This window comes from Mytilus trossulus, chromosome 9 (genome assembly GCF_036588685.1).
Source record: "Mytilus trossulus isolate FHL-02 chromosome 9, PNRI_Mtr1.1.1.hap1, whole genome shotgun sequence".
NCBI lineage: Eukaryota > Metazoa > Mollusca > Bivalvia > Mytilida > Mytilidae > Mytilus > Mytilus trossulus.
This window is the reverse complement of record NC_086381.1, coordinates 968570-996246: the sequence shown is the minus strand read 5'-3', so window position 1 is coordinate 996246 and position 27677 is coordinate 968570. Positions and strand designations below refer to the sequence as shown.

The following is a 27677-nucleotide window of genomic DNA, read 5'->3' as shown; positions in this document are numbered from 1 at the left end:
ACGTAGTTTTCAATTTAGACTCGTTTATATATATATTAATACATACAATTGAGAATGAAAATGGGTAATGTGTCAAAGAGACAACAACCCGACCATAGAACCGACAAAAGCAGAATATAATATATATGTCAGCTCTTTCCTGTCAGAATAAAATATTCCTATAATATTTTATGATTAATAAAAATCGTGTATTACTAGTACCTGGATGCTGCATGATTTTTTATGTGATTGTCGGTTAAAGAGCTCACCAGAGCTCATGTTTTCTCTGTTATTATGTATATTTATGCAGCCTCTTAAAAAAAAATACCTACTTACTTACTTATGACTATTTCATTAACCCCGTAATAAGAAGAGATCAATGACGTTGCGGGATTGCGGGATGTTTTTTTTATATAGTTACCGTTCTCGAACAATAGTACACGCCAGTAAAAAAAAATGAAACTGTGATCCTGTAAACATGCAATTTTTTTGTTTTGCCTTTTTTAAGACGCATTTGCTGTAATTAATGGATTAAAATTACTTAGGTATACATTCCACATGGAGGTACTCCGACTTACAGGAGGATTATACACCGAAGAAGAACCCGAGCGCCATTTGTCGTCATAATGATCGTTAGCATAATACAACACTGACATTTTAACACTTCGACATTTTACACATCGACAATTCACGAATCGACAAATCACATGTTACAAGTTACAAAACATCAATATGCAAAAAGACAATTTACCAATAAAGACTTTTAAAATCTACAAGTTACAAACTGACAATTTACAAATGAAGAATGTTGAATTTTGATAGAAAGATACAAGTTACAAATTGACAATTAACTAATGTAGCATTATGAAATTGCACAGTTACCAGTAACAAACTGACAATTAACCGATTAAGAATGTTGAAACTTCAAATGTGCAAGTTACAAATTGACAATTTACGAATTAAAGCATTATTAATTAAACAGTAACAAGTTACAAATTAACAATTTACGTATTAACAATTTAGAAATTACACAGTTACAAGTTACGAATTGACAAGTTACGAATTAAGAATTTTGACCCCGTTGGCTTTCCATACATAACTATGTGAATTTTCCCGTTTGATGGTCGCCTGTCTTTGGAAGTGGGTATTATATATAAGTATATCTCATGTTCTATAAAATGTATGGTTACATTAACAAAAAGAGCAATATTGTAAGCTATAATTGAAATCTTAAATATCTGAGAGTTGACAAGTACATGACCGAGTATAAACAAACTTGTCTAAATTTGTATAGTACAATGAGGAATCAAAAGACTGAATATGTATCATTTTAATTACATCCTTTAAGATTATCTTAGGGAGACCTGACAAAAAGGTTGTTTTTGTGTCCTTGACAACATCAAATTGATAGCTGTGTATCCTGAGTGACGTGTCATCCGGTATGATAATATGTATGTCAATTTACCTGTGTTATGTGCAATATCTTATGGAATCATTGTGTTTCAATAAAACAGTATTTAAAGAAATAATAATAGTTTCGAAATATTTAAGTCAGATTACAGTATATTTCTATTTTACAGAATTTGGTGAAATTTTGCATACAACATTGACTGGTTGAATTATGACTAAAAATCGAACAGTTTTGGCATTTATATCTTTATGATACGGATTGATATTAAAAAAAGTGAACATTTATTGAGAAAGTACATAAACTCGACGAAAATGTTCTTGACGTCATAATGTTGGCACATAGTGTTGGAATATCTTTTGAGCTACTTGTTTGTTTTGGACTTGTTGAATTTGGCCATCAGTATTAAAATGTTATCACCTTCTGTTGAAATCTCTATCTTTTTACTTGTTTGTTTTGAACTTGGCCATCCGTCTTATAATGTTGTCAATTACTGATGAAACTCTATTGAGCTATTTGTTTGTTTTGAACTTGGAAATCCGTCTTAAAATGTTGTCACCTTATGATGATATGTCTATTGCGCTTTTTGACTCATTAACTTAATTTCATGAAGTTGATATAATAATTTGAGTGTGAATGATATTCAATAGTAATGTTACCACCTAATGTTGAATCTCTAATGAGCTGCTTGTTTGTTTTGAACTTGGCAATCCGTTAGCAACATCTTCAATCGTCTCCATGTATCATTTAAATCTTCTTCCTCTTTCGGCCATTGTACAACATACGCATAATTCCAAATGTACGAAAACTCATAGGGAATATCAGTTATTATGATATCTTTTGTTATTACAATAATTCTGTCTAGATTTTTTGTTACTTTTTCATATTTTGCTCTGTCAAGTTCAAACAAACAATCACGTGACGATTTGAACTCAGACGTGATGAGGAAAATAATATACCTACTGTTTTTGATACATTTAGCCTCAGTATCCAACAGACTCTCACCAATTAGGAAATCTCGATCTTTTATACACATGGTCAGTCCCCACTCGTCCTCAAGTTTTGGTGCTAAGACATTTTTTATCCAAATAACTATCTTTCCCTCATAAGACATATATACGTCGTACTGGTATGCCTTTCGAACTTTTTGTTCAATAGTACGCCGAATTACTCCATAAAAAGATAAGGCAATCTTCCACCTCCTATTATACAACAGAAGCAGTAACGAGATTGTAATAAATGAAGATAACAATGTTGAAGCAAAGGTTAACCACATAGTACTCTTACAGTCAGCGAACAATTCGGAAAAAGAGTTGTAGGCAGTAAGTGTATCAGTAACGCTTCCATTTGGTAATTGACATTTATAAGACCGACTATCCAGATCGACTTTTGTAGTATGGATCCACCGTATAAAGTCTAAATTGTCACAGTTGCAAATAAATGCATTGCCGTCCAGGGACAAAGTCATTCCATGATTTGCTTGCATTTGATCTGCCCAATTTCTAATGAGTGAATTTATAGTCGTAAGGAGATTGTTTCTAACATCAAGTACCTTTATGTTTGTATGCGTATTCAGTTGTTCTGGAATAGATTGGAGAAAATTGTCAGTTAAATAAAGGTTTGACAAATTTGGCATTGGTTTGAAAATATCGTCTGAAAAATGCCAAATGCTATTTTTTGATATATCCAGTGACTCGACTGATTGACATTTCTCAAAAAACCTGTTCCCATATGTTTCAATTCCATGAGTTAGAGTAGCGTCTTTCAATACTAATCTTTTTAAGTTGGTCTCCTGAAAACGGTCTATTTCCCTCCAACCAAAACTGTACCTTGTTCCAGCAGAAATAAATGTCTCTAACCGTAGTTCAACAAAAAGCATGGTAACAGTTGTATTTGTATAAGATATATCTAAATAAGTAAGGTTATTGTTTGTCGGAACTATAAATAGAAAGCGTAAAGTATTAACTATTGTGAAACTTATATCTAACTTTTCTAATGATGCTGGCAAAATTACGTGACTGCCACCAGAACTTTTAAAATTAGAAGCTGATCTTGAGGTCATTGAATGTTCTATGAAGAAGTTGACGACATTATATGAATAATCCAAAGATTGCAATCGCAAAGCTTTGCTAAAAAAAGAGTCAATCTCTTCGTGATTGTTTATATGAGCTAGTAAAAGCCTGTTTCCTTTTAATGAAAGATGTTTTAGGCATTCTGGGTAATCAAAGGAAAATAAAGAGCCATTTGTGTAATCAACAATTCCATTCTGAGATAAATCTAGATGTTCTATGCAAATGGATTTCAGGTTTTTCACTATATCGGATGTTATTGTCAGAGCATACGGGAGGTCGTCACTATCAATGATTAGGTCACTGACATGACCTAAGTTAATCTTGGTCATATTTCTATAACGGTATGGATGTAAAAGAAGTAAGGCACGCGTGAGGTGCATAAACGTTCCAAACAAATCTAGTACACGTAGATTTGGAAACGGATTCAAAGCATCATATTCTGTTTTCACAAAGTTTAATCGACAATTTCTGAGATAAAGCTCTTCTACAGACGATGAAAACTTCTGGAATGTTTCATTTGATAGACGCACTAAATAACAAGATTGAAAGTATAATTTTCGAAGTTTCTTCATTTGACTGAATCCGCCTCCAAATATTGGCACAGGCATCATATCAATTCCTAAGAAAGTTAATTCTCTCAGAACACCGAACGCATGATCAGGATAGTCGAATTGTTTATTATAATTCTCAGGTTGAGGCATATTACTCCTGATATCCAATTTTGATAAGTGTTGAATTGGAAGGAATAATTCCTCTGAATATACATAAGATAAATCAAGCAGATTGTGAGACATGTCAAGCACAACAAGATGGTGTAATCCCTGGAAAGACTCCTGAGATAAATGTTTCAGCTGATTTTTTCTCACATTAAGTTCTTGTAGATGGGTATAGTTAATCAGCGAACTGTTTTCAATACTTCTCAAATGATTTGAAGATATATCTAAAACATTTATATCCGGCGGTAAATCTTGAGGAATAAACTGCAGTCCTCGGTTTTTACAATCAGCTATTGTAAGTCCACGTTTCCCATTAAATACATATTTGATATCACAGTCTGATGATCGAGGGATTACATCACACTGAATAACAATAGAAATAACTGAATAAATAATTATCCTCAACATTTTCTGGCATCAATATAAAAAACGATCACATGTTGTGACATGGATATCAAAAACGTTCACATGGTTTTTAACATATGCTTTATAAGTCAACACCACTGTATCTAGGACAAATGGAATTTTATCAGCTCAAATTGTTTTTAATATAAAGGACAAATTTATTAATACTTTTTATTGAAGATAATATATTGATTTTTAACATGAGTAGACTTAATGCATGTTTTTATCTTTTTCTTTATCAAATGATTGATGTTCTATATTTTCTATACGGAAACAGCCGTGTACTTTATAATGAGAACAGGATGATATTTTGTCCTGATTCTTAATTTTAAAGAAAATATATAAAATTCGAGACACAAGAGAAAAAAAGCTAAATGAATTATCAATCTTTTATTGGTCATGAAACGAGTCAGACAATATAGTCCCATTATAAATTTTATGCAATAAATTACTTACAAGTGATTTAACTCCCTTTATAAATTTGATGTAATATATTACTTACAATTGATTTATCTCCCTTTAAAAATTACTTACAAGTGATTATCTCCCATTATAAATTTGATGTAAGAAATTACTTACAAGTGATTTATCTCCCTTTACAAATTTGATGTAAGAAATTACTTACACGTGACTTTTATTTTTCTCTACACCGTGCCAATTCAATATGTCTGTCTTCATACTTATTTTCAATTATATTTTGTTATTTTGGACAGTTATGTTCTTACCGTGTTGTTAGAACTTTTTTACGTTTGATGAAACGCACGAACGAACGCAAAGGGACCACGTATTACATTTCACCGATAAGCATTACGAGTATTTGTTTTATCTGGTAAAAAAGCATTCTTTTTAAAATCAAGGTCATCTTTCAAAAATAAGCATATTTCAAATAATTCACACTTTTTATATAAAAAAAAAAAGAAAATAGTTTCAAATACACGTACGTCCGTTACGGTACTTACGTAAAAGAACTTCCGCGTATTGTGTAAGCACGAATTTCACGATTAATATTCTAAAGGCAATTTTGGAGTAATTTAATCTAAATTTAACAACAAGATTCACATTTATTTGTTTATGTTGTATGTGTACACTATCAGCAAATTGTGAACTGGTTGTCAATCCGAACAAATTGTGGCACAGGCTTCATATCAATTCCTATCACAACTCATGGTCGGAATAAATCTTCATCAAAATATATCGGTTGAGAAAGTTTATTTCTGATATCCAATTTTGTTACGTTTTTTATTGGAAGAAATATTCCAGCGGGATAAACATTATAATAAATTACTAGTATGCATATCGTGAGAACTGTCAAGAGGGGCGATATTATAATACCACTTGAATGAGACACTAGATAAATCTTCATTTGTTTTTCTTCTTAAAAAATCATTTCCTGTAGGAACTTATAATTAACGAACGAATCGTTTTCACAAGCTGTTAATTGGTTCGAACTAACTTCTAGAACATTGATATCTCCCGATAAATTCTAAGGTTTAAAATTCAGTCCTTTGTTTTTTATAAATCGGTTTATGCCCGTTCCTGTTTTTATAACATATTTGATATGACAGTCTGATAATGGTAAGATTTTGTTACACTTGATAATCTTAAGAATGTTACAAAATGGCTGAATACTTAGTAACTGATAACAAAATTATGTAAAAAAGCTTTTTACCTCTCTGTTCAAAACACTACCTATACAAATATTAGGGGTACCCATAAATGTGGAACTGTTGGTTAGAATAAATGTGCTATTGACACATAACATTCATCCGCATTTATTTATGAGAGAGAATGGGAATTTAAGAAAACAATGTCTATTTAAAGCAATCTCATTATTTGAATTTCACTTCTTATCAAATCAAAATCCATTGCTGTTTCATCACCGTATATTATCAATGCGTTATGCACATAAAGAAGATTAAACGGTCACTTTTACCTGTAGAGAAAAAACCCAAAACAAATAGGACAAGTGTGTTGATTTTAATAACTTTTAGTGAATAACTACTAGTATAACAGATTCATAAAAGAAGTAATTTTAGATTAAACTATAGAATAGGAGCTGTCTAAACGGTATTCGTATATTATTACTTTACATGATAAGTAATTAAAATGAAAGATACATTCGTTTGATTTAGTGCATATTCAATGTGCGCAATGAATATACAACTGCAGATTTGTTTTGTTGTTTATTTCAAGCAGGAACAATATAGACCATCGAACAATTGGTCACTGAAGGTAAACAACTTGTAAGGCAAAACAATATCTAGCTGCTGGACAAATCCATAAGGTTAATGAACGATATTTGAATAAATCACTTCCGGTGAATCATGTTGATGATAACATCCAACACTTTCTATATAGAACAGCAGGTCTTGACAATAAGTATTCATATTTTTAAATTATTCCTTGAAATTCCTTGAATATTCAGATTTTATTGAATTTGCCGATGAATGTTGAAACGTCTGACATTTTTGATGATACATGACAATTTAATTGAAATATACAATACATATGAATATGGGTTGTGCAATCTTGTTAAAAAATGAACATGGAATAAAAATTGATCGATTACACGTGTTTATACATGACGAGGCGCGTCATTTGTATGTTGGAATACTAGTATATTGTTGCAAGAATATATAGATGATGTTCTCTCACTAAATGTTTCATAATTTGTTGACTATATAAAAAAGAAGATGTGGTATGATTGCCAATGAGACAACTATCCACAAAAGACCAAATTGACACAGAAATTAACAACTATATGTCACCGTACGGCCTTCAACAATGAGCAAAACCCATACCGCATAGTCAGCTATAAAAGGCCCCGATAAGACAATGTAAATTCAAACGAGAAAACAAACGGCCTTATTAATGTAAAAAAACATAAAAATGACTATGTTGAACGCATCTAGCCCATAGAACTACATATAAAGGACAATACATGGTGTATATATATATATATATCATAACTGATACAGTATTCTAGGACTTTTATTCCATAGCATGATTTCCTTTATAGAGGGTTACTGCTCACATGAAAGCCAATAAAGATTTTCAAATGGTGAAGTTGAAATCGTCCATTTAAAAATTTCACTTCCGACACCACGAGTTGGTTTAGCGTTATGGAATAACAGTTTCACAGATGATCTTAAATAACGAATGTCGTAGCTACAATCTACTTCGCTTTTCATCACAAATTTGACATACCGAATTAGACTATTTATCGGATTTGTAATAACATAATCAAGACGACGGGTACCACATGTGGAGCAGGATCTACTCAACCTTCCGGATCACCTAAGATCAGCCCCATTGTTAGTGGGGTTCGTGTTGCTTGTATTTAAATTTTCTATGATGTGTGTGGTCTACTGTTATTTGTCTGTTTGTCTTTTAATTTTTTAGCCATTGCGTTGTCAGTTTATTTTCGATCTATGATTGTGACTATCCCAATGGTATTTGTTGCCCCTCGAGCTCTTTTAAATGATAAACTCTAAATTATGGACTGAAGTACATTTTAACACAATTTGAAAAACAAAGAAATGTATTGTTGATACAATAAATCAATTTAATTATAAGCTCATTAAATTTTATTAAATTCGTTATCTGTATATGTATAAGAGTTTGATATTGGCAGGACATGCATTTGTATAATGTCAAAATACCTATACGTGTAATATATAATATAATACACAACCATGCTGGTGCACTTAGTAAGATGGAGAATTCAAACTCTTATATGAAGTAATAATATAATAGCAAGTGCATCATTTCAGCCTCTGTCAAATTTTCTTTGATGTAACACAGATTTTGATTATATATTATTATGACATGTTATTATATGTATATTGCTTTCATCATTTCTTTATTATCAAAACAGTTTGTTACTGAAGCAATGTTGCTACCATCACCAAATTTAACGAATGAGATTAAAAAAATATGACGAAATGTCATACCAGCGAGTGCACCACAACTTCAGCATCATTTAATTTTAATTGACGTCATAAAGAATTTGATCGAAATCTTGAAGAGTAGTTGAACATGTTTTATAATGAACGTTCATGGTATGTTCATGGTTTTCAATTTCTATGACGATAATTATTGTTAAGCAATTAAGCCATCTGTAAGCAACATCCTCAGTTTCCTCCAAGTATCATCAAAATCTTCTGGAATTGTCGGCCATTGTACAATAAACGCATAATTCATAATGTACGAAAACTCTACAGGAATATCAGTAATAGTTGTATCTTTTGTAATGATAATAATACGCTCCAAATTTTTTGTAATTCTTTCATACTTTTCCCTGTCAAGTTCGAACATGCAATCACGTGACGATAGGAATTAAGGCGTGATCAGAAATATAATGGATCTACTGTTTTTAATGCTTTCTGCCTCGTTGTCCGCTTGACTCGGACCACTTAAAAAATCTCGATCTTTTATACACATCGTCAGTCCCCACTCGGTCTCAAGTTTTTGTATTAATACATTCTTAATCCAAATGACAATATCCCCTTCATATGATATATACACGTCATATTGGTAGCACTTCCAGACCTCGCGCTCAACAATCAGCGAATAACTCCATAAATAGAGAAGATGATTTTCCATCTCTTGTTATAGGCAAAAAGTAACAGTGAAATCGTGATAAATGTCGATAATAATGTTGATGCAAAAGTTAACCACATAGTATTCTTACAGTCCGCGAACAAGTCATATAAAGAGTTGTAAGCAATAAGTGTTTCAATAACACTTCCGTTAGACAATTTACATTTATATGATCGGCTATCAAGTTCAACCTTTGTAATCTGTATCCACCTTACAAAGTCTATATTGTCACAATTGCACTCAAATGCATTATCAGTGAGATGTAAAGTCATTCCATGTAGGTCTTGCATCCGATCTGCCCAGCTTCTGATAGTTGAGTTCACACTTGTTAATCGATTCTTCCTTAAGTCCAGTATTTGTATTTTAGTATGATCACTCAGTTGTATCGGAATAGACTGAAATGAATTTTTACTCAAATGAAGATATGTCAAGTTTTGCATTGAATTTAATAATCCGTCCGGAAAATACCAAATATCATTTTCAGATATATCCATTGACTCGATAGATCTTATATTGTTAAATAATTGATTTCCGTATAGTCTAAATGTAATATCTAGGTCAGCGTTTTTCCATACAATCGTTTACAGAGTGTTATATGGAGAACGTTTTTTAATTGATTCCATGCAAATGAATAATCTCCACCATTAGAAATAAATGTTTCCAGTCGAATTTGAAGAATAATCAAGGCAAGATTTATATTTGAATAAGATACATCCACATATATAAGGCTGTTATTTTTAGGAACTATTAACAACATTTTTGGAAACGTATTTGCTATTGTGTAACTGAAATCTATTTTTTCAAGTGACTTTGGTAATATCACACAACTGTAAGATGAACAATTTAAATCTGAATTTGAAGTATCTGAATTTTTCATCTCATAGTTGACAGCATTACGTGAAAAGTCCAACGATTTCAATCGAACAGTTTGACGAAAAAACTATTGTATTTTCTTTAGATTTTTCTCGCTAAAAAGCAAAAACCTGTTCCCTTTAAAGGAGATATGTCGTAAACATTCCGAGTGAACGAAGGAAAACAAAGATCCAGGCTCATAATCTACAATTCCATCTTCTGATAAATCTAGATTTTCTACACACATTGTTTTCAGGTTCTTCATCATATCCACTGTAATTGTCAGAACATACGGGATATCAACCCTGTCAATACTCACGCCACTCACATGACCGAAGTTTATTGTCGTAATATTTTTAAAACGGTATGGGTGTAACAGCTGCAAAGCGTGCTTCAGATGAACGTTCCTGCAAAATCTATTACAAGAAGGTTTGGAAACGGCAACAATGCGTTATATTCTGTGCAAACAAAGTGTAACCGACAATGTCTGAGAGTAAGCTGTTCCACGGAAGATGAAAATCTCTGAAAGGTTTCATTCGACAAGCGAACTAAATAACATGAATCAAAGTGCAATTCTTTAAGAGTGGTCATTTGACCAAACCCACTTCCAAAGTGTGGTAAAGGCATCATATCGATAGCTAAGAACGACAACTCCGTCAGAATACCGAATGCATTATCTGGATAATTATAATCCGTAACAAAGACTATTGGTCGAGGTATATTTCTCCTGATATCCAATTTCGTTAAGTTGTTAATTGGATGAAATAGTTCTGGAGAATAAACGTTAGATAGATCAAGTATATTTTCAGACATGTCCAGTATTGTAAGTTTGTGTAATCCTTGAAATGAGTTTTTAGACAAATAATCAAGTAGATTCTGTCTCAAAAACAGTTCTTGCAAGTATTTATAATTAACAAAAGAATTGTTCTCAATCATTCGTAGCAGATTAAAACTCATATCTAAAACTTTAATATCTCCCGGTAAATCCTGAGGTATAACAGTCAGTCCTTTGTTTTTACAATCTGCTATTGTTACTTCTTCATTTTCCCTTAATTCAAATTTGATATCACAGACTGATGCATGTACGAATGATAATATATAATACTGAATACAGTATAATCCCCTCCATATTGTGACCTGATATCTGAAATGCACTTCTTTAAGTTCTAGATGTTTAGTAATTCTTCGTTGTTGATATAATTTTTCATTATACAAAGATAGGTTTTAAGTTACACATTTAAACACAGTCATGTAATGACAGTATGTTTGCACGCATCAATGAAAAACGAATTTTTAATATCTGTGCTATGCCTTTTTGCGATTCTTTGTTACATATTTGTTTATTATTAAGATGTATAAGATTATAACACAAAGTAGACTGTTAAACGTCTTTTTGACATTTGTACCTATTTCGTCTCGTTGTTTTGTTTACTCATCGTTGTCAATGTAATGGAATTTGACTGTTATACAAATAAAAGGTTAAGCAAGTTAGAAAACCAGGTTAAATCTAATATTTGTCTACGACACAAAACGCCTGTACCAAGTCAGGAATATGACAGTTGTCATCCATTTGATTGATGTGTTTGAGCTTTTGATTTCGCCATTCGATTTTGGAATTTCCATTTTGAATTGTCCTCGGAGTTCAGTATTTTTGTGATTTTACTTTTTATGAACCATATCAACAAACGAAAACTACTGGACTAAGTTTAATGTCTGTATAGATTTGTTGATTATTTACCGCCTGTTTTACAGAATTTGCCAAACATAGAACTTTCGATATGTACAGATGATAAAAATGAAGCAGTCGTGATCCGGAGTTGCAACACACAGCCACATCATTAAGGTAAAGCAATGCATCAATTCTTCTATATGCTAAACATATTTTGGATTGACTGAATTTTCTATTCGTAAAATAGGTACACATGTATGTTACGTCTCAGGCTTCAGTCGGTGGTGTTAAGTCAAATATTGTTTTATATATAGTGTGTACACATGTATGTTGCCGTCTCAGGCTTCAGTCGGTGGTGTTAAGTCAAATATTGTGTTATATGTAGTGTGGACACATGTATGTTGCCGTCTCAGACTGCAGTCGGTGGTGTTAAGTCAAATATTGTTTTATATATAGTGTGTACACATGTATGTTGCCGTCTCAGGCTTCAGTCAGTGGTGTTAAGTCAAATATTGTGTTATATGTAGTGTGGACACATGTATGTTGCCGTCTCAGACTGCAGTCGGTGGTGTTAAGTCAAATATTGTTTTATATGTAGTGTGTACACATGTATGTTGCCGTCTCAGGCTTCAGTCGGTGGTGTTAAGTCAAATATTGTGTTATATGTAGTGTGGACACATGTATGTTGCCGTCTCAGACTGCAGTCGGTGGTGTTAAGTCAAATATTGTTTTATATTTAGTGTGTACACATGTATGTTGCCGTCTCAGGCTTCAGTCGGTGGTGTTAAGTCAAATATTGTTTTTTATGTAGTGTGTACACATGTATGTTGCCGTCTCAGACTGCAGTCGGTGGTGTTAAGTCAAATATTGTTTTATATGTAGTGTGTACACATGTATGTTGCCGTCTCAGGCTTCAGTCGGTGGTGTTAAGTTAAATATTGTTTTATATGTAGTGTGTACACATGTATGTTGCCGTCTCAGGCTTCAGTCGGTGGTGTTAAGTCAAATATTGTTTTATATGTAGTGTGTACACATGTATGTTGCCGTCTCAGACTGCAGTCGGTGGTGTTAAGTCAAATATTGTTTTATATGTAGTGTGTAGACATGTATGTTGCGGTCTCAGGCTTCAGTCGGTGGTGATAAGTCAAATATTGTTTTATATGAAGTGTGGACACATGTATGTTGCCGTCTCAGACTGCAGTCGGTGGTGTTAAGTCAAATATTGTGTTATATGTAGTGTGGACACATGTATGTTGCCGTCTCAGACTGCAGTCGGTGGTGTTAAGTCAAATATTGTTTTATATGTAGTGTGTACACATGTATGTTGCCGTCTCAGGCTTCAGTCGGTGGTGTTAAGTCAAATATTGTTTTATATGTAGTGTGTACACATGTATGTTGCCGTCTCAGACTGCAGTCGGTGGTGTTAAGTCAAATATTGTTTTATATGTAGTGTGTAGACATGTATGTTGCCGTCTCAGGCTTCAGTCGGTGGTGTTAAGTCAAATATTGTTTTATATGTAGTGTGTACACATGTATGTTGCCGTTTCAGACTTCAGTCGGTGGTGTTCAGTCAAATATTGTTTTATATGTAGTGTGTACACATGTGTGTTGCCGTCTCAGACTTCAGTCGGTGGTGTTAAGTCAGATATTGTTTTATATGTAGTGTGTACACATGTATGTTGCCGTCTCAGACTTCAGTCGGTGGTGTTAAGTCAAATTTTGTTTTATATGTAGTGTGTACACATGTATGTTGCCGTCTCAGACTTCAGTCGGTGGTGTTAAGTCAAATTTTGTTTTATATGTAGTGTGTACACATGTGTGTTGCCGTCTCAGACTTCAGTCGGTGGTGTTAAGTCAAATATTGTTTTATGTGTAGTGTGTACACATATATGTTGCCGGCTCAGACTTCAGTCGGTGGTGTTAAGTCAAATATTGTTTTATATGTAGTGTGTACACATGAATGTTACTGTCTCAGACATCAGTCGGTGGTGTTAAGTCAAATATTGGTTTATATGTAGTGTGTACAGATGTATGTTGCCATCTCAGACTTCAATCCATGGTGTTAAGTCAAATATTGTTTTAGATTTAGTGTGTTCCCATATCTGTTGCCATCTCAGAATTTAGTCGGTGGTGTTAAGTCAATTTTTTTTTATATGTAGTGTATATATGTGGTTTAGACTTCAGTCGGTGGTGTTAAGTCAAATATTGTTTTATATGTAGTGTGTACAGATGTATGTTGCCGTCTCAGACTTCAGTCGGTGGTGTTATGTCAAATATTATTTAATATGTAGTGTGTACACATGTATGTTACCGTCTCAGACTTCAGTCGGTGGTGTTAAGTCTAATATTGTTTTATATGTAGTGTGTATATGTGGTTTAGACTTCAGTCGGTGGTGTTAAGTCAAATTTTGTTTTATATGTAGTGTGTTTATGTGGTTTAGACTTCAGTCGTTGGTGTTAAGTCAAATTTTGTTTTATATGAAGGGTGTATACGTGGTTTAGACTTCAGTCGGTGGTGTTAAGTCAAATATTGTTTTATATGTAGTGTGTACACATGTATGTTGCCGTCTCATACTTCAGTCGATGGTGCTAAGTTTAATGTTGTTTTATATGTAGTGTATACAGATGTATGTTGCCGTCTCAGACTTCAGTCGATGGTGTTAAGTCAAATATTGTTTTATATGTAGTGTGTCAGATGTATGTTGCCGTCTCAGACTTCAGTCGGTGGTGTTATGTCAAATATTATTTAATATGTAGTGTGTACACATGTATGTTACCGTCTCAGACTTCAGTCGGTGGTGTTAAGTCTAATATTGTTTTATATGTAGTGTGTATATGTGGTTTAGACTTCAGTCGGTGGTGTTAAGTCAAATTTTGTTTTATATGTAGTGTGTTTATGTGGTTTAGACTTCAGTCGTTGGTGTTAAGTCAAATTTTGTTTTATATATAGTGTGTATATGTGGTTTAGACTTCAGTCGGTGGTGTTAAGTCAAATATTGTTTTATATGTAGTGTGTAGACATGTATGTTACCGTCTGAGACTTCAGTATGTGGTCTTAAGTCAAATATTGTTTTATATGTAGTGTGTATATGTGATTTAGACTTATCAGCATATCAACGATACCATTTGGTGTTTTTCTTATTAAAGCAAGTCAATAGTTTGCAACGTCAATGAAAATACAAGATGTTGATTTGCCTGTACGACAAAAGTGACGTTTGTGTAAATAATATTTTATTATGCATTATATAAGTACATTTTATATACATATTTACAAAATGGAATCAGAAACTAAATACATAAAATAAATCAAAAATGCATGCTCTGTCTCATAAACGCGCAGTTCTACATTAGAGTCAATGTCAGTCTAGCCTTTCGGTTCCAGTACTTAAGGTCTTTTGGTAGTTTATGGTTGAATTTTGCATGCATAAATAAAAATAGAAAAATAAGAAAGCAATCACTGAGATTTTTGAATTTTACATATGACTGTTTGTGCTTCTTGTTAAATATTTGTTTGTTTTTATTGTTATTTAGATACTTGTGGTACTTGAACAAACTGTCATTATTATACATGTTGCTTTATCATATACATGACCTGGCCCTGTATTTGTATTTTTGTACTATGATAAATGAATAGGTTCACGGAGACCCCGTTTTGGCCCCAAAATATAACAGTTTCAGAAAATTGTGAAAATGTAATGTTTAAGCTATATTTTGGAAAGTAAAATGCTTCTGCTACATAAATATGAGCTGTTTTTGACGATACAATGCACAAATATCGCGTTGTAGCATCAATAAAAATCATGCTAAATTACTGACATCTTAAAAATTTTAGCATTTTGGTCAATTTTTAGACGGTTTCCGTCTAAAGTAAAAGTGGCCGCATTCGTGTTCATTCATTATATTAAAATGTAAGTCGTATTTGATGATAATACAAAACATATATAGGTTTGAGGATGAACACGGATGCGGCCACATTCAATCGTGACAAAAACTATTTGAAAAGTGACGTTCTTTTGGCATACTTGATAGATTTTTCATATTTAAGGGGGCTCCTGGGTATAAATGATTTTTTTTTTCTAATATAGGATTTCGCTATATTTTTTCATAAATGAACTTTATCCTATACTTAAAAGAAAAATGAAATAAAAAAATGGGGTCACCGTTCATTTAAGCTAAAATCTGCCTCTGGAAGAAGCATACATTTTTGTTAATGTCCTTTTTTTCTGTTGAACTAATAGGAGAAAAAGAGGAAATATCGAAATAAAAGAATAACCTAATATAAGAAATCGCTTAAATTTTACAATTATTTAGTTTATGTACAGCTTATTTGAAAACAATAATAAAAAATGTAGGTCACCGATGAGTTAAAAAAGATATTTCAAATTTAAGGCCAGAAAATGGCATTTTTGCACCAAAGGGAGATAATTTGGAGCGTTTTCAATTTTTAAAGTCATCTGGGGCCAAACCAAATCATTTTTTTTTTTTTTTTTTTTTTACCATATCATAAAGTAACAACTAATAGTGTAATAAACAAAATTTGTAATGAAAAAATAAAGGTTTAATTTTTTGCTAAAATTTGTGTACCCACGAGCCACCTTAAGCTTAAATGAGAGCGATTTTAATGACTAAATCAGTTAAAATCTTTCACAGAAACTAATCGAATCAATTGAAATAGACACTTTAATGTTTAAAAAGTGTCCAAAAACTTTCGTTAGATGAACTTGAAATTTGAGGCCAACATCGGCCCTTACCGAACCTACTCCTTTGTGTAATCTTTTCTGTATGTGTGTTAATAAGAGAAGTCTTAATGCTATTGTGTGCTTCTTTGTTATATGTTTTTTTTAATAGAGAATAAGATTTTAACACATTGTTCATGTTGTTTACTGTTTCAAAGGTGTCTTGTAATATTCTTTTTTTCCCCTTTAAAAGAATAAAAACAAAATATGTTAACAACAAGTTGAAGTTTTAGTACAGTTGCATTTTTTGCGAAGGATTTTATAAACTTAATATTTGGAACATTTCATCAGATTCATGATTTAATACAACCATGAATTTCACCAAGGCTGCTCTGAACGATACCAGATGTTTATAGCATAACACTATATCCAAGATAAATATTAGCTGAAATAGATGTGCGCAATTTGTGAGTATTGTCAGAAGATGTTTAATCTTAAAATTCAGTTATAAACCAGAAGTACTTATATATTTTCTAAAATATAAACAGTACACATGGTAATATAATTATGTGATAAAGAAATGTTATCAATTATAACAATTGCTTTCACGTTGATAATAATATATGCGATTCATGTTACGTCATAAATGATGTCACTTCTTTTTCCAATTATGTACAAGGTTGCGATCAGTATCGTAGCGGCTACGTAGAACTATGTAGATTTTTGCCTAGCTACACGTTCAATAGTTATAAATCTACGTAGTCCTATGTAGCCGCTACGATATTGAATGCAACACTGTTCTTTATTTTTTTTATTATTAAATCAGCTTTATCATTCATTCTGAAATATTATTTACATCTGTGTTAAAAGGTTACAACATCTGGAATTTCGTAAACACATTAACAAATATAGGGTGATTACAAATGCAGTATCAAATATCAGGAAGTTAAAAGTAATGCATAGGTAAACTTTCGATACAAGATTTTATAATTGTACCTTTCACGGTTCAGTGTATTATTAGAAATATCATATCACTTTTTTGTAATGAAAAAAAAAAACCTTGATAAAGAGACAAAGTTTAATCAGAAACTATAGTTAACAACTACCATGATGTTGTTAGTTCCTCTGTTTATTTTTTTATTTTAAAATATTTCCTAAGTATCTTTAGTTTGATGTTTCCATCTAATCTTCACTATTTTCTTTCGGTCGATAGCGTCTACTTATTAATTAACGATATACGAATAAACAAAAAAGCAAAAAGTAATTTGTTTTGTATAACTTTTATAAAGAAAAAGTGTTTCGATAAGAAAGTTTGGGTCTCACATTATACATTGTAACTGTTAATCGAGTCTTTTGAAAAAAAATGCTTTGTGTCCCTTTTTACTTATCAATGGACTTAGTTTTTTCTGTCTGTTAACATAACATTTATTCTATGGCTTAATTTCATAAAAATTTGATAACCTCCTGAATATATCCTGGATGTGTACCAGAAGCTCGTTTTTATCATCAGATAGTATCCGGAAGTATTTCAAAAAAAAAAAAAAATCATGTTTATCAAATTTTGTCAAGCAAGTTACTTTTGTTGAAAAAGCGAGACATAGCAACCATATACTACGTCATCGCCGTCGGCTTGGACGGCGGCCACAAATACCACTCGATATATTTCTATTATGAATTACTATATACGTTGAACCATAAACGTCAAAATCATTCAATCGCGTAGTGGTATTAACCTTTTTTGGATTCTCATAAATTTTACCTATAACTTTTAGACTAGTTTTAATATCGGTCTATTTCTGTAATTTATTCTTACATACGTTTGATGTTTTAACCCTGTATGCTTACATTGCCTATGTAAATTCTAAAACTGTTTGTATGCACATTGAACGACAAATTTATGTGACGTATAAAATTTTCTGACGTCAGACACTCAAATCAATTAATGTGTTCGTAGATAGAAGTTGTTTTTGTGTTCGGTTAAATTGTCCCCTTTTAAAATTGTTATACGATGATGACTGATGTACTCATATTTTGACTATTTTATTAATTGTGACTGTTTATTTAACGCATCATATAAATATAACGGAATTTGATGAGACTGTTATTAAAGTGAGAGGGTTAGCGCTAAAGAACCAGGTTTAATCCACCATTTTCTAAATTTGCAAATGCCTGTACCAAGTCAGGAATATGACAGTTCTTGTTCTTTCGTTTTTGGTGCGTTTTGTTATTTGATTTTGCCATGTGAATATGGACTTTGCTAATTAATTTTCCTCTGAGTTCAGTATTTTTGTGATTTTACTTTTTTCAATAGTTTGAAATTTTGATAATTTTCCCCAACTATCCTAGTTTTGCACCAGCCTTGCTCAAAACCTACTTCGCGATCATAAGATAGTATCTTTAAGTATTTATTGAAAATAAAGATCCTGCTTATCCATTATTTTCTTGCCATAACAGCGAGAAGTTTTGCTAGCTACAAACCCAGGCTCAACCTACTCAGTTTTTCTTTCCATGCCATGTACCAAGTCAGGGAAATTGCAATTGTTATCTTATAGTTCGTTTCTGTGTATGATGCATGGTCGTTTTGTGGTTTTAGTTTTGCACTTTAGTGTTCTGTTTGTTCGTTGTTTCCCCTTGATGTTCAATGTGTACCCTCCGCTTTTGTTTTTAACCATGATTTGTTTTCTCTTAACGATTTATGACTTTCAAACAGCGGTAAACTACTGTTGGTTTTATTTATGATTATAAGAAAAGAGGGACACAAGATACCAAAGGGACAGTCAAACTCATAATTCGAAAACGAACTGACAACGCAATGGCAAAAAATGTAAAAGACAAATAATATTACACATGACACAGCATAGAAATCTAAAGAATAAACAACACGAACCCCACCAAAAACTAGGGGTGATATCAGATGCTCCGAAAGGGTAAGCAGATCCTGCTCCACATGTTGCATCCGTCGTGTTGCTTATGTGATAACAAATCCAAAAAATAGTCTAATTCGGTAGGTCACATTCATGAAAGAAAAGGGAATTGTTGTTACGACGTAAGGAACATATCCGATATCATTTGTGAAACAGCCATTCCATAACGGTCAACCAACTAGTGATGGCGTCCATAAAATTTACGAATGGATGATTTCAACTTCACCATTTGGAACTCTTAGTTTAATAGCTTTCTTGTGAGCAGTAACCCTCTATCAAGAAAATAATGGTAGGAAATACAAGCACGGAAATATCGTATCAATTGGGAGATATATACCCCGTATGCAGGTGCTGCTGGAATGTTGCTGATTAGGAATGAAAATTTCACAATTGGAAAGCTGAAATCATCTCCTTTGTATTAAAGTTTTGTTTTCAATCGACCCTCAGGGTCAATTTCTAGATGTAAGTCAAGATATGAAGCCGACTTGCCTGTATCTGTAGTATCCTTTATCTCTAATTCAATGGGATAGATGCGTTCCGTATAGTCACCAAATTTTGAATTATTTAGTAAACGAACATCATCTATATAGCGAAACGTAGAGTTAAAGGATATTGCTAACTTCGTATCTTTCTTCCTAAGAAGTTCCTGCATGTACTAAGAAAGTATCCAGAAAGAAGTTTTGTAAAACAAAATCATATATGTCCGTATTAAACTTATAAATGGACATAGTTTTTCAAGATTTATTGAAACTTTTTATTGATTAACCTTTGTCAACACAACTCTTAATCGTTGTCATATTGTAAAGCGCTTAACCCCTACTAGAATGCGTTTTGAGGGCTTACAATGACAGATTGGTTGTTGGACGACTGATTTGTTCCATTTTACTTTGCCATACTTATTTCATTTCTCACAAATGTGACCTACCTGATAGGACTTAGATGCATCAATGTTTTAGTACTAACATGTGAACCACAACAGTTCCACGTATGAACCCAAACCACATATCCTGAATACCTCAGAATCATATATAAATAATAATGACTTTTTGGTTCTTGATACTGACTTTATTAGCAAGAAAATCAAGCGAGCCCGCTAGACAATCCGAGCTGGTACAATGATTTAATGAGTACTTTTCTTGTAAGTGTCGTACATGCCATGTTGGTGGTTTTGGTGACAGAATATATAGAAAAAGTAAAAACACAAAAATACTAAACTCCAAGGAAAATTCAAAATTCTAATGTAGAAAATGGTTGATTGAACCTGGTTTTATAGCTAGCTAAACCTCTCACTTTTATGACAGTCGCATCATATTCCATTACATTGTCAACGATGAATGAACAAAACAAACATACTCAAAGAGTAAAAATGTCAAAAATAGGGGTACAACAGTCAATAATGTGTTATCATCTTAATATCACTATAAAAACGTCAAACAAACGAAGAAGCACAAAAAGGCATACATCAAATTGAACATACTAATTTTGTTTTTCTAATACAACTTAATTTATGTATGTAAAGTCTTCCCGTAAAGGATAGAAGGTTTTCAGAACTGGTGTAAATTGCGCGGATAAACAAAATTGTTGTATAGTTGTTATTTCTGTGCATGTTTATAGATGCCAGTGCATCATAGTCTTTGTTTATTGTTGAAGGCAAAACAGTGATCTGAAATTGTTGATTACGTTCTTTTGGTCAGCAGTCCTTTTTGTTTGTAAGACAGCATTAACAAGTATCAAGTCCTGTTCACATACATGTATTTTAAAAATATATATTTATATAACAAATTGCCGATAAACAAATGTTGAAACAAATAAATTCTAAAGGAAAGCTATTCAAGGTTTATGAATATAGGTATTATTTTCCAAAACAACATACTGGATGTGTAATTATAACCGAACAACTACTTAAACACCATCTATACATGCTTTACTGTAATAACTGGCCAAACGGGTGTCTTTTACTTTACTGCCACCACCTGTGTTTACAGGTACACAGGGAACCTCAATAGACTAGAATAACTAGTCTAAAACAGAGAATGGTTTAAACGCGGGTGTACTTTAATATTACTAGACCAACAGGGTTAAAATACTTCTGACAAATTAACTTTACTTTATATTTAACAAGAAACTCAAATAGCGAGAACAGTAGGTAAAGACTATTCAAATACATAATAGTCAGTGTATCTAAACGCACTTTCTATCGTGTAGTTTATAGAACAGCATTACACTGTAAAATAGAGGCTGCACCTCTATAAACTGGAATTGCATATAAACTAACACTCAAGAAGTGGAAACTTCCAGGACAGTACCATCAGACTATTCCACAAATGAATATTATCTATCTGACAATCGAATAGTCTCTTGTCTCAGTCTAACAAGAAGATCTATTCTCTCGTGAGACAGTGTAATGACAACAACAAGCAGAGACCAGTTGGACAACGATGGCGTATTATGATCTATTATGTGTTTTCAGTAAGGAAAAGTAAGATAATTGTGAGCATAAAGATGTTTTATCAGTAAATTCATGAATTGTTCAGTAAACAATATTACACAGTGTTTATCTAAATTATTTGCTTCAGTGTTCAATCAACTTTTAAATATGCTATAACATTAACATATATTATATCTATGCCATCTTCTTATAAAGTATACATTAAAAATAACCTTAACTTGTTATATTTAATACTATGACTTAAGCCTCCTGAAGTAAGCACAGGAAGACAACTTCAATCGCTGAGATTGAGATGATTTAACAAGCAGTTTAATTATTCTAGCTTCTTACAATTCCTAACCTAACAAATATTCAGGATTTACAAATATTCTCTCTGAATGCTGGAAAATCTCAGCAAACAGGATACTTAACAAAATGTTCTTAACAAAATGAGAGGGGGAAAGGGGAATGGGGAAGGCATGTAATTTAATCCTTTTACCTCAGAGAAACAGGTTAGCAAATCTAGCCTGAATAAATATAGACCAGCTACTTATATGTACATGTACAATTATATTAAATCCATTTTTGATTCTGATCTAATTCCTAGAATACTAAGACTTTAAGCCAACAGAAAACGTCTAAAAGTTCTAAACTGCAGTAAAACTGCTTAAACTACAAGAAAATCATGAAAGAAATATGCTAAACTTCAGCTATCAACAGCATCAACTGACCGAAAATCTGGTAACCTCACTGTAGGTCTGACAAAGTAGGAAGAGCCCCTGACAAACAGGTGCAAGCTTTATATACCCGAAGAAGCTATCGGGGTAACGAACGGTCTTAACGGGGTAACGAACGGTTCTTAACGGGGAAACGAACGGGGGAACGAACGGGTAACGGGGAACGGGCCTGACAAGTACGAAAAGAATCCCCGATAGCTAGAACTTCAAGGAATGACATTAAGTTTAGTTGATAATACATTTGAATGCAACTGTGATAATATTGCCTTTATAAGGTGAAATCAAACAACCAAGGTGAATCTTGACAGCCGATCATATATATTATTATTTAATGGAACAGTTATTGATACACTTATTGCGTACAATTCTGTATATGACTTGTTTGCGGACTGTAAGAGTACAATGTGGTTAACTTTGGCGTCATCACTGTTATCTACATTTGTCACGGTCGCTTTTCTGCTTGTGGTGTATAGTAAGAAATGGCAGATTTTAGTCTCTATCTGTCGAATAATTCGCCGCATAGTGGAACGTGAAGTCCGGAAGAGTTATCAATATCATGTTTATGTGTCATTTGTAAGAGAGGTTGTTGTTTGGATTAAAGGTGTGTTAATACCAAAATATGAGGATGAGTGGGGACTGACAATGTGCATACATTTGTAAAAGATCGAGATTCGTCAAGTGGCACGAGTTTAGCAGATATCGAGGCAGCGACTATCGAAAAAAGCCGATGTATTAAATTTGTCATCACGCCTGAATTTAAGTCCTCTCATTATTATTTGTTTGAACTCGATAGAGCACAATATGAGAAGATAACAAAAAATCTTGAGCGAATTATAGCCATCAAAAATAATATAGCAATAATGATATTCCAGTAGAGTTTCCCTTCATTTGGAATTATGCTTATCTTATTCAATGGCCTAATGATCCTGAAAATTTGGATGATACATGACGGAAGTTAGCAATTTTTCTCACAGATGACTCTGTTTCTTATCAGTAAACAACTTTAAAAAAAATTAAATTCAGTACTCATGAATAAATTTCAATTGCAATACAATGGCTTCATTATACTAAATTTCTATTATAAATAAAGGTAACAGTATTATATCCCTGTTTCTAAGTCATAAATGAATTGAGAGAAAAAAATCCGGAGCAAATGAACATGACTACAACCTTCACTGAAGACTATCAGAGTCAAATAATTATTGTTTATATGTCCAAACCTAATAACATATATTCGTGTCAACTTTGCGAATACATTTGACGAAGGGTCATTTACATTCAGTCATATGGCGAATCATCGCACATCCCCACATCGGTTCCGCTTTCAACCTATAAACCGTACAAAGATGTTATTACCTTGACAACACATTTTGTGTTCAACATAGACGATGACATGGAAGATAACCGAATTGATTTTGAAAAGAACGCCCGATGCATTACAGTTAGTTACATTGAATGTACCAAATGTTGATACGGAAAAAGTAATATCCCTTACAATATCAACAAAATATCTGATACTGTATCCGGGCTAGCGAAAACATAGCTTTAAATACAAATTGGAGTTATTGCGCTTTTTTCATTTTGTAATTTATAGTTGCTAACAACTATTCAATATTATAATGTGTTTGTTTTTACAAACGATAACAGTAGCTTTATTTGGAGAAAAAACGACTACATACAATGAGATTTTAGAACACACGTTGCCAGAGAAAAATTGTTTTATATAAATAATATAGATATCTGTATTTTTTATTTAGTGTTAAGTTATTCCTGTCGTCTATTTCATTTTGCAGCATTGAAAGTATACCCAAGCTAACTTATGTAATTATAAAAATGAAATTGTTATAGCTTAAACATGAAAAATTGATCAAATAAACAAATGGATCGATAATTTAAAAAAAAAATCTTTGTCAATTTTACAAATATGCAAACAGTTAAACTACGCATATCATTATCATAATATTTAATAATTTTCCTTTATTGGCTTGCTGCACATCCGTTGATTCAAAGTCTAAATAATTATATTTGTTTTTTTATTATGTACAGATTATTATGAACAGTCTTCCTAAACATGTACTACGTGTGAGTGTAAGATTTAGCTGAATGAAAAGTAAAGGCATTTACATCACACTAAACTTGAAAATAACACAAATAGCGAACTCCGAAAAAAAAATCCAAACAGAAAGACCTCAGGCAAATAGCAAAAGCAAAAGATAAAACCCAACAAACGAAATGATTGCCACATGCCTGACTTTGTTCAGCCAGTTTCGTATGTAGGGAATGATTGGTTGAACTAATTTTTTTACTTAGCTTAACTTCATACTTGTATGACAGATACATAAAATTACATTTTATTGACAACGATGAGTGACCAAAACATATAATGAAGGATAGCATATTTACATATTTGAAATTTAAAATTATATTTGAACTAAAGAAAACATTAGGTCGTACTTAAAAGATATAAACAATGAGCAAAGTAGTCTTGAGTTTAGCTTTAAAACTGCAGAAATACATTCCTTTGACGTTTTTCGAACTGTTTTTACATTGTAATATTAAACCACAATATACTATTCTATGCATAAAACATTCAAAAATATATTGAGAGGGAATATGATTTTTTTTGTTAGTAATACAGTTTTAATATAGTTTAAAGTTCGGTTAAAAAGAGAAAAAAAAGATAACGAGAGAAACATATTTATGCATATAAGATAATAGATTTTAGTAAATCTATTTTTCACTTCCACTTTAAGATTAATAAAAAAGGAAATTACTGAAATAGTAAAACATATAGGTTATGCATGTAAAACAAACGAGACATTTGGAGTGGGTTTTTTACGTGATGATAATGTTTTCTTTTTAAAATCAAGCACAGGTTCCTATCAATACCATTTAAAAAAAAAACATATAGTACCTATATAAATGGCTTTTAAAAAAAATAAGCTAAGAAATTATAAATGTTTTGCATTTTCTTCAAAACTAAAGGAGGCGAAATATAAAAATCATAAACTTTTGAAATGGATTACATATATTGAAAACGCAGGACACCACAGTGCTTTCATTGTCGCCTTTTGAATACTAACTTCCGTGTTCCCTAAAAACACCCAGCACTGTGATTCTGAAGATTTAGTCATCATAATATTTAACAAATCTTTGTTTTATTAAATTTTCAACAGCCCTATGACATATCTAATCTTACTAAATTTTTGTACTTTTACTCTTTGATAACAAATTATTAGACCAAACAACAGATACACGAATTGTAATTATCTTTGTGACACAATTTAAACATTTATATGATAATAAGAAATTACAGTTCTATTTATTTCTAGATATATTTTTATAAATGACATTTACCCAATCGTTATGTACACAAACTTTGATTATTAAATGATAACTTACTGACTTCAATATTTAAACTTTTTCGAGTTCAAATTAAATAGCTGCACTGATACAAACTTGATTATCAATTGGATGATTTGATTAAATAATACATCATTGCGAGAACATAATATATTGCAGATAAGTTTTACATGTTTTAACAACATATACATATATGGAGGAAGAGTGTGTTTACATTCAGTGTTTCATACAGGAAATTATCGTAACGATGTATTTTCAAGGGTCAACAACAACATAGTAGTCGTCATTTTTAAGTTGAAATGGATTTTTTGATTTGTCATATTTCTTAAAATATTAAATTATATGAAACATAAAATATTTTGTAGCCTTACTCTTTTTGTACATGTTTTTGGATATCGGTCGGGTTTTAAAAGTCTCTTTTATTTATCGACCTCCCATAGTAGTCAGCATTTTTATGTTGAAATGGATTTTTGGATTTGCCATATCTTTTAAAATATTAAATTGTATGAAACATAAAAAATTGTGTAGCTTTACTCTGTATTTTACATGTTTTTTGATATCGGTCAGGTTTTAAGGCTCTTTTATTTATCGACCTCCAAACTGTTTTGATCAAATTCTCAGTGCTAATTTTTCTTTAGTCAAAATGCAGGCCTTTCGAATTTCGTAATAAATATCAAATATTAATTTTGAAGACAAATTAAGTAAAGCAGTTTTTTGTCGTTGAATTATATACTTTAATTAAAAGTAATCAGATGGAAATAATTTCCATTGAGACAATGACCAACCAGTGTTCAGATGACACGGTTGAAATCTCTGCAAAAGGTCATCATAGAACATTCAAACAACTAAACCCATACCATACATTTCAATTGTTATAGGTTTCAGAATGATAAAACGTAAAAAACATTCTTACTAGAAATTCACCAGCGTTTTACAAAAACTGCAGGAACAGAAAATAATACAGAAAAATCTTCATAACAATTTTTGAAACTAGTAGATAAGATACACAATCAGCACTAGGACTGACAAAAAAGCAATTCGCTTATTTACATATTTCGCGGTTCATTTTGTAGCTCTATCGTTTCTTGAACTTTCACGCACTATAACATCACCTTTTAGAGATCAATATAGTTTTAGGCAATCTGAACTAATTCACTTATAGGAGCTCTCTATTATAAGATATATAACTTCATTATCATTTTGTATTCCTAATCACATAATTTTTATAGAACTATAACTTGCTGTTAATTTTTAGATTAATGTTAACAAATTATGAGATAACGGCATGATCAGCTGTTTGAAATCTTTATCACGATGTTTGTTCCACCAAATAGATTTATGATTGATATTTTATCGTTGAGTTATTGTAACACCTGTTTTACCTTCTTGATTTTTTATAATGGTTCATATTTTCAATATTGCCAGAATCAACGTATGTCAATATTATCAGTATGTGTTTAAGCATCTGTTTAAGAATTACATTACAATTTTCATTTATTATCTTATAAAAAGTATACAACTTCATTTGATAAAAATATCGATCAACGGTGTCCTTATACCTGTGGCATAATAGTTCGTTTATGTGGTCGAAGTTGAATAACATATTAAAACGATGATATGACAGTTTTGCAAATGAGAACACTCTCCACAAGAGACCAAATGATACTGTAATCAACAGCTAAAGGTAACCGTACGGTCTGAAACAATGCAGGAAACCTATACCGCACTGTCAGCTATAATTAAAGGCCACGAAATCACAAATGTTAAACAATAAGAAATATCAGCAAACTAACGTCACAATTAATGTTCAAAAATATGAACGAAAAACACATATATAACACAGCAA

At 32.0% G+C, this 27677-nt stretch overlaps 2 protein-coding genes across 2 annotated transcripts; both read right to left on the bottom strand.

Annotated features, from left to right (window-relative positions):
* Positions 1–2063: 2063 nt before the first annotated feature.
* LOC134683539 (toll-like receptor 6) lies at positions 2064–4583 on the bottom strand. Its single transcript, XM_063542851.1, has one exon. The coding sequence runs from the start codon at positions 4581–4583 to the stop codon at positions 2064–2066; it is 2520 nt and encodes an 839-aa protein (XP_063398921.1).
* Positions 4584–8596: 4013 nt separating this feature from the next.
* On the bottom strand, positions 8597–10847 carry LOC134683538 (uncharacterized). The gene is made up of 3 exons (XM_063542850.1): positions 10517–10847; positions 10166–10307; positions 8597–9156 (listed from the first exon to the last, which is right to left on the bottom strand). The coding sequence occupies exons 1-3, from the start codon at positions 10845–10847 to the stop codon at positions 8919–8921; spliced, it is 711 nt and encodes a 236-aa protein (XP_063398920.1). The 3' UTR covers positions 8597–8918.
* Between the last annotated feature and the right edge of the window lie 16830 nt (positions 10848–27677).

What these genes read in the sequence shown, in the direction of transcription:
- LOC134683539 (XM_063542851.1), bottom strand. Translation starts at nt 4,583, where the DNA reads ATGTTGAGGATAATTATTTATTCAGTTATTTCTATTGTTATTCAGTGT.
- LOC134683538 (XM_063542850.1), bottom strand. Translation starts at nt 10,847, where the DNA reads ATGTCTGAAAATATACTTGATCTATCTAACGTTTATTCTCCAGAACTA. An exon ending in ACAGCTTACTCTCAGACATT is followed by an intron (nt 10,308 to 10,516) that starts GTCGGTTACACT and finishes TGACAATTACAG; the next exon opens with TGGATATGATGAAGAACCTG. An exon ending in ATCTCCTTTAAAGGGAACAG is followed by an intron (nt 9,157 to 10,165) that starts GTTTTTGCTTTT and finishes CTATTTATGGAG; the next exon opens with TTATTCGCTGATTGTTGAGC.